Source organism: Podarcis muralis, chromosome 7, assembly GCF_964188315.1.
Source record: "Podarcis muralis chromosome 7, rPodMur119.hap1.1, whole genome shotgun sequence".
Lineage (NCBI taxonomy): Eukaryota > Metazoa > Chordata > Lepidosauria > Squamata > Lacertidae > Podarcis > Podarcis muralis.
The window spans coordinates 73,056,039-73,067,798 of record NC_135661.1 but is presented as its reverse complement, the minus strand read 5'-3'; the positions used below and the strand labels follow the sequence as shown (position 1 = coordinate 73,067,798).

Genomic DNA, 11,760 nt, shown 5'->3' with positions numbered 1-11,760 from the left:
TTAAGCCAGATGTCTTTATTAGGCATAATCTGTTCCCTCTCACATACCTTTAATTAAAAGATCTGAAGAAATAGATTTACTGAACAAAGCCATTCTAATGAGATTTTGCCAAGGATTACCCAAATTATAGGATTAAATTCATCATTTCACCATTCACCCAAAACACCAGTTTCCCCTTAGCACAATTCAGTAGCTTCAGTCTGGAACTTTCAGTTTACCAAGTGAATCTTCTCTCACGCCACACTGAGAAGGGAAAAGAGAAAGTGAGAGAAAGTAGCAGTTAGAACATAAAATGGACTGAACCGTGGTGCAGTTAGGCAAAATAAAGACTCAATGGTCTTATAGAACATCTCTTTTTTTAGGTCCTTCAAAATGTCACCTTTTCTGTTTGGGATCCCTCCAGTCCACCGTACTGAGTGGAGCTATAGACTTCCACCCTCGAGTCCCACCCGGTGGCATTGCTAGAACAAACAAGCCTCTACTTTAGTAAATTCAGTGAAGCTCCTAATGTACCATAATAATTGCTGAGTTTGCTCCCATCCAAGGCAGCAGGGAAGCCCTGTGTTCCCTTGGTGTTCTTTCTTTCTTTCTTTCTTTCTTTCTTTCTTTCTTTCTTTCTTTCTTTCTTTCTGGCCAGGGATTCTGAGCACTGCCATGTGCCTGGATCTACCTACTTTTTAATTTCCAAAACGCACATGATTATAGTGTTTCTCTGCGGCATCATGAGAAATAGGAAGCTGCCTTATTCCGAGTGAGACCATTGGTCCATCTAGCTCAATTGTATGTACCATGAGTGACAGCAGGGGTTCAGATAGGAGTTTCCCCCTGAAGGCACCAGGAATTGAACATGAAACCTTCTGCATGCAAAGTAGATGCTCTACCACTGAGGTACTTCCCTTCTCCAAATCAAAAGGGCGGCTAGGCCCAACTGCTCCTGTCAGAGACGTCTGCTAGAGGAACTTGGCCCAAGCCCACCACAAGCCTTGTTGCCTGAAACCTTGTTTTGCACATTGATGAATAATTGGAACATGTTGCACAGTAAAATAATTTGCAAGATGCATATTGGGCGACACATACAAAAGCAGTTGATTCAAGCGCTCGAGAAATCTAACCATGGCACAATTTGATAAGATACTAATTAAGAAGTCATATCACAGTGGTTCTTCACAGTGGTTTATTTTCCCTTTTCTAAGTCATTTTATGGTTATTTAAGGAGAATTTTTGGACACCCTTCAAAGTCATCCAATTTAATTTTCTCTGCTGTTCTTAGTAATGAATGTTGTATTTTAACTTTGTTATTGTATATCTGTTTCTTCTTGTTAACTGCCTTGTGGGGGCTTGTTAGGGGTGAATGCTGGTGTGTGTGTATCTAAGTTTGCTGACAGAAAAGCACAGAACATTTATGAGAGAAGCCCATATGGCTTGCCTCACCTGGTGCGCTCTTCATTTCATACAGGTTTTCCCATTCATGTCAATAGAAGGGGCAATACTACCTACCCATACCCATGAGAACAGAGAAGAGTTGCTTCCACTGAAATGAATGGGTAAACCATTCCAGTTGGGAAATCCACACATATATTTGAATCACATCACTTGCAAGGGACTGTGGAATTCCAGGGCATTTCTGAAGATCCAATTGGCTGGATCTCATCCAGTTTTAATAAAATAGTCTGTCAGACCAGATTCCAATTTTTCATCACTATAATTTTGTTAGTTTTGTGGTTTAGATAGAATCCAACACATTCTTTACTCCACTAGAGGGCCTGCTACTGCCTTCCCCACCAGTGGAGCCAAGTAGAAAGCTGCCAAATTCTTGGTGGTGGCAGCAAAAAATCTGGATTGCTGTGTTACAGCCAAACTTTTGAATTGGATCATCTTGGTGGTGAAATGTGGGGAGGGGAAGAGAGAGAGAGAGAGAGAGAGAGAGAGAGAGAGAGAGAGAGAGAGATTTGGAACCTCTTATGGGGCACCATATCACCAACATGCTTTTGCAATTGTCAGTGTAGCTCTTTTTGATGGCCTCCATTCAGTCATCCACAAGGAGGAGCATTTAAAAGCTAACTTACCAGGGGGTGAAATCTCTGGCTGTCCAAGATGTCAACAACCCAGGAACATCAATTACTTTCACTTCATTTGGGCCAATTAGGTCATCCGTCTGATCATTGTTGAAGTTTCCACACGCCCCACATACTTGTCCTTTCAAATCTGGACTAGCAGTCACCTGCACCCCTCCAGCTAGGTTCAGGTTTACTTCAACTTGAGGCGAACTCAGGGTGATGACTTCACCAGACAGATTAAGTATTATTGACTCTGTGATTTTGGATGGGATCTGAACTGGCAGCCCATTCACCTGAAACACACAAAAAAGTTAAACAGGACAGAGAAAAGAGAAGCATACAGTGAAACAGGGTTCTCTTCCAAGTGCTTGCCTTCAAACTAGAGCTATAAATTTAACTGGTTTAATCTGGAAGATTGGGGATGGGGTACATGTGGCCAACCAGAGGTTGTGGGATTACAACTCCCATCATCTTTTATTATTGGTCATGGTTTTGGGATGATGGGAGCTGGAGTCCATTAACATCTGAAGGGTCATAGGTTCCTCATTTCTGCAGAGTATACTGATTTGTTGATGACTGAGAGCAACCTTGGAGGCTAGACCCTGCACCACCACATGGAGTGGTTAGGCGAATGCCGCTGGTCTCCATGAATACCATGATTTTTGTAGTGGCAGCCATGTTTTCATAGAATCATAGAGTTGGAATAGACCACAAGGGCCATCAAGTCCAACCCCCTGCCAAGCAGGAAACACCATCAGAGCACTCCTGACATATGGTTGTCAAGCCTCTGCTTAAAGACCTCCAAAGAAGGAGACTCCACCACACTTCTTGGCAGCAAATTCCACTGTCGAACAGCTCTTACTGTCAGGAAGTTCTTCCTAATGTTTAGGTGGAATCTTCTTTCTTGTAGTTTGGATCCATTGCTCCGTGTCCGCTTCTCTGGAGCAGCAGAAAACAACCTTTCTCCCTCCTCTATATGACATCCTTTAATATATTTGAACATGGCTATCATATCACCCCTTAACCTCCTCTTCTCCAGGCTAAACATGCCCAGCTCCCTTAGCCGTTCCTCATAAGGCATCGTTTCCAGGCCTTTGACCATTTTGGTTGCCCTCCTCTGGACATGTTCCAGTTTGTCAGTGTCCTTCTTGAACTGTGGTGCCCAGAACTGGACACAGTACTCCAGGTGAGGTCTGACCAGAGCAGAATACAGTGGCCCTATTACTTCCCTTGATCTAGATGCTATACTCCTATTGATGCAGCCCAGAATTGCATTGGCTTTTTTAGCTGCCGCGTCACACTGTTGGCTCATGTCAAGTTTGTGGTCAACCAAGACTCCTAGATCCTTTTCACATGTACTGCTCTCAAGCCAGGTGTCACCCATCTTGTATTTGTGCCTCTCATTTTTTTTGCCCAAGTGCAATACTTTACATTTCTCCCTGTTAAAGTTCATCTTGTTTGTTTTGGCCCAGTTCTCTAATCTGTCAAGGTCGTTTTGCAGTGTGATCCTGTCCTCTGGGGTGTTAGCCACCCCTCCCAGTTTGGTGTCATCTGCAAATTTGATCAGGATGCCCTTGAGTCCATCATCCAAGTCGTTGATAAAGATGTTGAATAAGACCGGGCCCAAGACAGAACCCTGTGGCACCCCACAAGTCACTCTTCTCCAGGATGAAGAGGAACCATTGATGAGCACCCTTTGGGTTCGGTCAGTCAGCCAGTTACAAATCCACTGAGTGGTAGCATAGTCAAGACCACATTTTGTTTTTGTTTTGTTTTTGTTTCTTACCCACATTGTGATGGAAATTCCATTTCAGATCAAGGGAATGCCCAGATGGAAACCCAGACAAGGAGGGCCCTGGGAGACCATCTTTCATTTTCCAAGGGCACCTAGAACAGCTCTGTTAAGGGCCCCATGTTTGATTACATTTATATCCTACCATTTCTCCAAGAACCGTATGGTGTTGTACATGATTCTCCACCCCAGGCCTCTCATTTTATCCTCATAAACCCTGTGCGTTAGGTTAGCTACCCCACCCTGTATTTTTGGAAACCTTGTAAGAAGCTACTGCAGAAGAGTGAATGTGACTAACATCATGAGATGAACTGGTGCCTAAATGGTGATACCAAAGGGGCAGTGATTCTTTGGGGAAGTTGAGGCCTAGGCATTTGATCAGACTAATTTTATCCTTGGATAATTGTAGCTGACATAGTAGTAGTGGCTAAAATAGGCTTGCCATATTTCAAAAAGTAAAATTTCGTTTTTAGGAAACCACCATAGTTGTTGAACTTTGGTTTTGTTATTGTTTTTTTTAAGGAAGCTTCCTCTTTCTGGCTAGGCCCTGGGTGGCATATTTCAGTTCTGCAAAGCTGGGCTGTTATGGACTGCTTCACAAAGGGAGAGATTTTAGATTTAGATTTGCAGAGTTGGAAGGGACCCTTAGGATCATCTCGTCCAACCCCCTGCAATGCAGGAATCTTTCACCCAACACATGGGACTCAAACCCACAACCCTGAGATTAAGAGTCTCATGCTGAGCTAGCCTCAGAGAGAGAGAATGCTTAATGCACACACAAAAACAAAACCCTCCCTGCTCAGAATTCCTTTCCTGACAGATGTGGAGCATTTCAATTCAAGAAATCCGGGGGGGGGGGGAGAAAACAAAACAAAAGCCAGGTTGCCATACGTCCGGGAAATTCCTGACATCTCTTAAAATTCAAAAAATTCCCCCTGGACGCCATTTTAGGTGTCCAATTTGCCATTACATTTACCTTATGTCGCTTCTTTATTATGGCTGTTAATATGAAATTATTATCGCAATTGTTGATTTTATGATGTTGTGTTCTCATAAGCCAGTTTGAGCATAATTTTGTGTGTGTGTGTGTGTGTGTGTGTGTGTGTGTGTGAGAGAGAGAGAGAGAGAGAGAGAGAGAGAGAGAGAGAGAGAGAGAAAGCGGCATACAACTAAAGTGGTTGTGGTGATGATGTTTATAATACAGTGACTGACCCAAATTCATGGCAAAGTGGAGGATAATAAAATATATATTGTATAAATAAATATTTTAATACGTAAGTAAAACTTCTCCCTTTCTTGTTCAGCTTTCTACTTACCCAGGCCTCCTTCTGTCTATTCACAGTAATAAATAGACCCTTGTAGAAGAAATAGAGCAAGTTGGCAGTGACTACTCCATTGGGTGGACATGACGAAACTTCCACAATCACACGGAACCAATAATCAGAGTTGAAGTCACAAAGGGAAGTCAGTTGAAAGGTGCCAGGAGCAGGGACTTTCCCAGAAAGGCCATCAAAGGTGGATAGCTGAGCTCCAGGAATCAGGGAGCAGCGGGACTCTGTTGGGAAGATAAGTTTGAAAATATACAACCTGAAGTGTATGGAATTTCAAAAGCCTAAGCCTTCTGGGGCAGGATGAAACCAGGACATTGCCCTCTTCTATGTGGAAGATTTGGAACTAGTAGTTTAAAAGATCTGCTTCCTCCTTAGTCTTCTCTTTACTAGATTCAACATAACCAGTTCTTTTAGACTTTCTAAATAAGACCTTTTATAATCTTTGTTGCTCCCCTTGAAGCCTTTTCTATTTTGTAAATAACCGTTTATTGTGGCACTGTGAACTGTGACTCCCTACTTAGAAACATTGGAAACTGCAATAGTCAGAGCCATTGGTCCATCTAGCAATATGTTGTCTATGCTCACTGGCAGTGGCATTCCAAGATTTGAGGCAAGGGACATTTCGCAGTTGACCTGGAGTTGCTGGGGACTGAACGACCTTGAAAAGTGCTTTTTTAAAATTTCAAAGGAAGTTCCCATTGGCACCAATGGAGGGCTGAATCTATAATGCCCTGTCAATAAGGAACCCAAGAAAATATAGAGAATCCAACAGTGTTTACCCCTCTGTTCACAAGAACAAGCAATCATCAAAAGTTACCTATCCTGTTGCATCGCATGATGCCATCGATCACCTCACAAGTTTCTTCTCCTTGGCAAGTGATGGCCTCACACCTGAACCCTCCAACTGCAGTGCAGATGCATTTCTCCTTGCAGTCATTGAGCACCACGGGTTCATTAGGCTAGGGATCAAGAGATAACACTGGTATACAGGGGGAAAGGGTCAGAGAACACAGCCTAGGACCACTTGGAAAAGAAAGATTTCCATAGTAAAGGAAACCATCACTGAAAACGTAAGACGAGCTGGGCTTGATCTGGCCACTGGGCATCGAGACCAGAATTCTGTTCTCACAGTGGCCAACAAGAAGCCCTATAGGAAGTCTGCAAGCTGAATCTGAGTACAACAACATTCTTGCTCCAGCAGCAGAGATAGAAGCTAGCCATGGTGACTAATAGACATGAATAGCTTTCTGTTCTGGAAATATGTCTAATCCTCTTTCACAACCATTCAAGTTAGTGGCCACCACTGCCTCTTGTGCGAGTGAATTCCATAGTTTAACCAGAGATGGCTGACAAAAAGGGTTGTGTATAGGCAATCCAATACTATCCCCATCACCACCACTGCCTCCCTCTCCACATACCGGGAAATATCTGCCACGCTCAAAGCAGCCACACTCATCCAAGGAGATGCATTTGAGGCCATCAAAGAAGAAGCCAGGATCACACTGGCAGCCCTCAACACAGTATTCCGGGCATCGAATGTGGTCAGTCAGTCCAGCACAGTTGGTTTCACAGATGTTGGAACAAGTGGTATAATAACTGTTGGCAGGGCAAGTCACGGCTGCAAGAAAAGGGACACAGAGAGTTAATCGGGGGGTCCCGCATATAGCAGAAGCAGCAGGATTAAACCTGCCTGCTTTGGATGGGCATATGTGATGCTGGCCAGAGCAATGCGAGTCAACAAAAAGACCAGGTCACAGCACCAATGAGATTTACCCCTTGGAGAAGTGGAAGGAAGCAATGGAGGTTGATCCGTTAGAGATGATGAGATGCTAGCCCAACAACCTCAGTCAGACCCCAAGTGGTCCTTGCTTGCTTGCAACACCTTTTTACTTACAACAAGTCGGCAATGGCTCTGCCCGTCATTGCCTCAGGCACCACTTACTCCTAGTCTCCTTGCCTTGTGCCTTGCCTGTCTCAGTGGATACCAACCACCACTGGAAAGAAGGGAAAGCAGAATCAAGGTTCTCTTGGTACTCACGGCAGAAGGTTTCACTTCTCCAAGCCTCAATAGTGACCCTGGCCTCCTGGCAGGCTTTCATGTAGCTCTGGAGGCTCTGGCACAGAATCTGTTGGTCACCACCTCCTACACACAGGTCATTGATGCAGTTGTTCAGATATGGCTCGGGGTTCACTATGGCATGGCACGCACTGAATGGACCATTGGATGCAGTGAGGAGCCCACAGGAGCTGGGCTGTTTGAAAGCTTCTTTCTTTTCCTCCGCACAAACTGAGCAGCCTTCTGCACCACACCCATCCGTGCAGGATACGCCCAAGACTGGAATTTTCCAGGAGGCACCAAATTCATTCACATCAGTAACCACGGTGCCATCAGGGAGCTGGAGATCGTCACTCTGGTCTCCATTGTAGTTCCCACACAAGCCGCCTACGTGGTCCTGGTAGATGCTGGGAATAGTGACCCTCACGTGGGAATACAGGTCGTAGGTCAGTGCAAAGCCAAAGGTGGAGTCTATTGTGATACTGATCCCATGCTGAAAGATTCTGAGACTCCCAGACAAAAGATTCACAGGGAGGCGTTGCCATACTCCATCCACCTGGAAAAATAAAGGGGATTGGGCTACTGAGTAAGGTGTGCTATGCAGAATACCGTCTTTTTCGCCCCATAGGACGCAATGGCCCATAGGACGCACCTAGTTTTTTTTGGGGGGGGAATAAAGAAAAAAAACTATTTCCCCCTCCCCCAGATGCGGGGCTGGGGCGGGGGAAGCCCGAGCTTCGCGAAGCATAGAGCTTTTGGGTGCCGGTGAGCAAAAGCCTGTATTCGCCCCATAGGACGCACACACATTTCCCCTTCATTTTTGGAGGGGAAAAAGTGCGTCCAATAGGGCAAGAAATACGGTAAGTGCCAATCTAGCCAAGATGCCATTCACACAATTAGCAGCTGGAAACTTAAAAATATATTGCAAGCTCATATGGAATGGACCTCGGTGAGAGAGGTAGGGTCTTTAATGTTTTTGTGCTTTGTCATAGTCCCAAAACAGGATGGGTCATCTGCAGCTGCTATTTCTGTTGGGCTAGAGAAGGAAAGCTTCCATTCATTCAAATGGGATCTCTTTTCCAATGCAAGGAGCAAACACAGGGAGGGGATGACTCAGATTTGAAAGTTTAGCAGTGGGTGGGGGTGATGGTGATGATGATGATGATGTGTTAGGCCTCCCTACTGCACATACTCACCCATCAGGGTGCAAACTTGGATCATGCTACTGAGCCTGCAATTGACATCTTAGAACCATTCACACAGTAGTTATGTGTGTGAAAACTACTGCTTCTACTCTGGCCCTAAAAGAAGGATGATGAGCAAATCATCTCCAAAACAATCTTCTAAGCCTTAGGTAAATATCTCAGGATGATTAGCGGGTGGCCTGATCCTGGTTACAGAGTGAGTAGGAGATGAACGCCCACCCCACCAAGCTTGTCGATTTAGCAGCATGAAGAGACTCACCAGCACTACTCCCCAGTTGTTCCTCAGCAAAACAAGCTGCCTGTCAAGGACCTCCACATAGACCATCGTGGGAAGTGTGATCTCCCCATTGCCCCAAGGCTCATTCTTGACAATAACAACTAAGGGTTTCAAGCTCTGGGTTGGCTTCTGCAGCTTGGTTAAGACGTAGGTGCAGGTGCCCTGGAAGTTAATGATTCGGCCATCGAAGGACAGATAGAGGTCACCAACCAGCGAGCAGGTGGCATTTCCAACTGGGTGGCACTTGCGGTACCCTTCCACCGTTTTGCATTCTTCATTGGGGGTGCAGGGAGCGGAAACACACACCACATTTCCACCAGCCTGGCACCTGCAACGTTCCTCGCAAGTTGGATAGAAATATTCCAAGGCTGGATAGTAGCGTCCCTTGTAAAAGCAGCCACACTCAGACATAGGGACGCAAGTGTCAGAGCTCCTGACGAAGCCCTCGTTGCACACACAGCCCTCCTCGCACTTCTCCGGGCATCGAGGCGGGACATGCAGGCTGCTGCAGGTCTGGTCACAGCCCTTGGCGCAATGTTCATAGTGACTGTTGAGCGGACAGGGTAGGGCTGCAAGTGCAAAACAGAGAGGTTAGGCAGTGTTATGCTTTAGTTGTCTCGTGCAAATCTTGCATCTACAAAGAAGTAGAGGCTGGTCCATTCGGGACAATGTGGACCTGCCCCACCAAACTCGGCCTGGCTTTACCCAGCCCTACCTGAGTGCTTTCTTATTTCCAACCAGTGCAGTGCGTGGCAATAGCTGCCAGCTTCCTTCCCCTAAGTCTTTGTGTTGCCCTGTAAAACCCTGCAAGGAGGAGGATGGGGAGAAAACTAGAATTTGTTGTCTCTGTTTCTCATTGTTTCTGGCTCCAACTACTCTTGAGTTCCCTGCCTTGCTCCCTACACATCCTGCCATCACTGCTAAGAGAGGATTGATGTGCAGCCACATCACAGGTGCATGGTTGCTAGAGTCACAAACAGGGGATGGTATGATATAATATTCTCTCACCTTTTCTGGCAGGAGGGGGAACAATAGAAAGTGGAATCTTCTTCTTCCTGTCACACCTTTCCAGCGGAGAGCACACTGTATTTTGAATTGGACTATGAACTTTTGCAACTTTAAAGGATGGTTGCCTGGATCTGTCTAAAGCCCTGTAGCCTGGGCAAGACATATATTTGACTAAACATGTCAGTGTGTGCGTTTATATAGACAATTTGAGAGTGATTTCTTTGTTAAAAGGGAAACATAGAAGGGAGATGATGAAAGAGTGTCTGGTGGGCTTGGAGAGTTACCTCTTTCTTCTCTCATTCCTTCTCCCCTGTTTCTAAACTGTTCTTTTATCTGTACTGTTCCCTCCCCTCATTATCTGCCCGTAGACTCTGCTGGAAATGAACTTGACCTTCCTAGCAGGAACTGCTTCAAACAATGGAGCACTCACGGCAGAAGGTTGCAGACCTCCAGGGGTATATGGTGACCCCAACAGCTCGGCAGTCTGCGGCATAGCTGGCGATGGCCGCGCACATGAAGGCATAGCGTCCCTTGTAGAAACAATAGTCATAAATGCAATCTTGGAAGGCGCCCTCTTCGTCAACCTGGCCGTGGCACTCCCGGAAGGGCCCATCCTTGGCCACAATAAGCCCACATTCCTGGCTTGCTGCACGCTGCTGGGCAGCTAATTCTTCCATCCCTGGACATTTGGGGTCCACTATCTCCTTGCATTTTGGGTCAATGTTCTCAATTCCACTGCCGCCAAATACTGGCCTATCGGGAATGAGAATGCTCCCAGGCACAAGGGCATCATCTTCAGGGTTCCCGTTGAAGTTTCCACACAGGCCACGCAGGATGTCGGCATAGGTGTTGGGCACTGTGACTGACACCTTGCTGTTCCAGTTAAAGGTCACCACGAGGCCAAAGTCAGTCTCAATCACAGCATCCTGGCCCCTCCTATATAACTTGATTCTTCCTCCAGCTGCACTATAGGGAAGGAAGATGAGCAAGCCTTCGACCTAGGAAGACAGGAGAAGATGCTGCTGTTGAAAAAATGAAAAGGATATTTGGAGCTCTTGTTTCCCACCCCCATAATCTCAACAGGAGGTGTGGCAAACTCCAGTCCAGGGGTCTAGTGTGGCCGTGCAAGTCTCTATCTGACACCTTTGACCTTTCTGCGTTCACACACCCAGCCCCCGATTTGCACCCCCCTTGAGTGCTCTTGCCTGGTTGGAAAGCCAAACTCCCACTGGTATATGCCCCAGTGTAGTCCTTCCACAACTTAATAGGGATGTGGTCAGAATTAGTTTTCATTGGCTCTCAGCCAGCGGACAGCAGCCACAACGCAACAGTCCTCTTCAAATTGCACCAGAGGGGACTAATCATAACCATAATGATATCCCACTGTTAGCCAGACTTACCAAGACTTTGCCGGGATGTTGCCTGCTGACTATAATCTCAACATCATACATGTTGACTTGAACACTCCGGGTCCAGGTCACAGCTTTATTTCCCCGGTATTCATTTTGAACATAGACGCTGAACCCTTCCAGTTCCAGGGGTCCGTTGAAAACCTCAGCAAGCACATAGGCACAGGGCCCTTGGAAATCAAATCTCTTTTTGTCAAAGCTCAAGTAGTGGGGATCCCCAGATGCAGAGCAGGTGCTGTTCCCAGTCGGATAGCATCCCCGCACGCCTTTGACCACTTGGCACCGTTCCGTTGGTTTGCAAGCACTAGCTGCACACTCCACCACCCTCCTGGTCGGGTTGCACACACAACGCTTCTGGCACATGTCATCCGCCCAGAAAGCCTCATTGGGGGCATAGGGGCGCCCTTCGTACAGACAACCGCAGCTGCTCTTGGGGATGCATGATCCTTGGCTCAGCACAAAACCCTCAAGGCACTGGCAGCCTTCAACACACACAGCTGGGCAGAGCTTTGGCCCTTGAATATGGTCATCCATGCAGGCGGCTGGGCAGGCTGTTCCGCAGGTTTGGTACTGGCTGTTTGGAGGGCAGTCCAGGTCTGTAGGGAAGAGAAGGGGTTGGGTGGGT

The 11,760-nt window shown here is 46.4% G+C and overlaps 2 protein-coding genes across 2 annotated transcripts in view; both read right to left on the bottom strand.

Annotated features, from left to right (window-relative positions):
* LOC144328464 (IgGFc-binding protein-like) lies at positions 1-10,974 on the bottom strand. Its single transcript, XM_077932087.1, has 8 exons — positions 10,157-10,974; positions 8,701-9,287; positions 7,219-7,792; positions 6,599-6,798; positions 5,998-6,139; positions 5,166-5,404; positions 2,067-2,350; positions 1-243 (listed from the first exon to the last, which is right to left on the bottom strand). The coding sequence occupies exons 1-8, from the start codon at positions 10,401-10,403 to the stop codon at positions 234-236; spliced, it is 2,283 nt and encodes a 760-aa protein (XP_077788213.1). The 5' UTR covers positions 10,404-10,974; the 3' UTR covers positions 1-233.
* Positions 10,453-11,760, bottom strand: part of LOC144328539 (IgGFc-binding protein-like) — a 30,072-nt gene continuing 28,764 nt past the window's right edge. The window contains exons 14-16 of the mRNA XM_077932485.1: positions 11,127-11,731; positions 10,509-10,724; positions 10,453-10,461 (exon numbers count right to left, since the gene is read on the bottom strand). Coding sequence (XP_077788611.1) covers positions 10,453-10,461; positions 10,509-10,724; positions 11,127-11,731 — 830 coding nt within the window. The remainder of the gene's footprint in view (positions 10,462-10,508; positions 10,725-11,126; positions 11,732-11,760) is intronic.

What these genes read in the sequence shown, in the direction of transcription:
- LOC144328464 (XM_077932087.1), bottom strand. Translation starts at nt 10,403, where the DNA reads ATGGAAGAATTAGCTGCCCAGCAGCGTGCAGCAAGCCAGGAATGTGGG. An exon ending in ACAACTGGGGAGTAGTGCTG is followed by an intron (nt 7,793 to 8,700) that starts GTGAGTCTCTTC and finishes TTATTTTTCCAG; the next exon opens with GTGGATGGAGTATGGCAACG. An exon ending in CATGCGATGCAACAGGATAG is followed by an intron (nt 5,405 to 5,997) that starts GTAACTTTTGAT and finishes TCTTCCCAACAG; the next exon opens with AGTCCCGCTGCTCCCTGATT.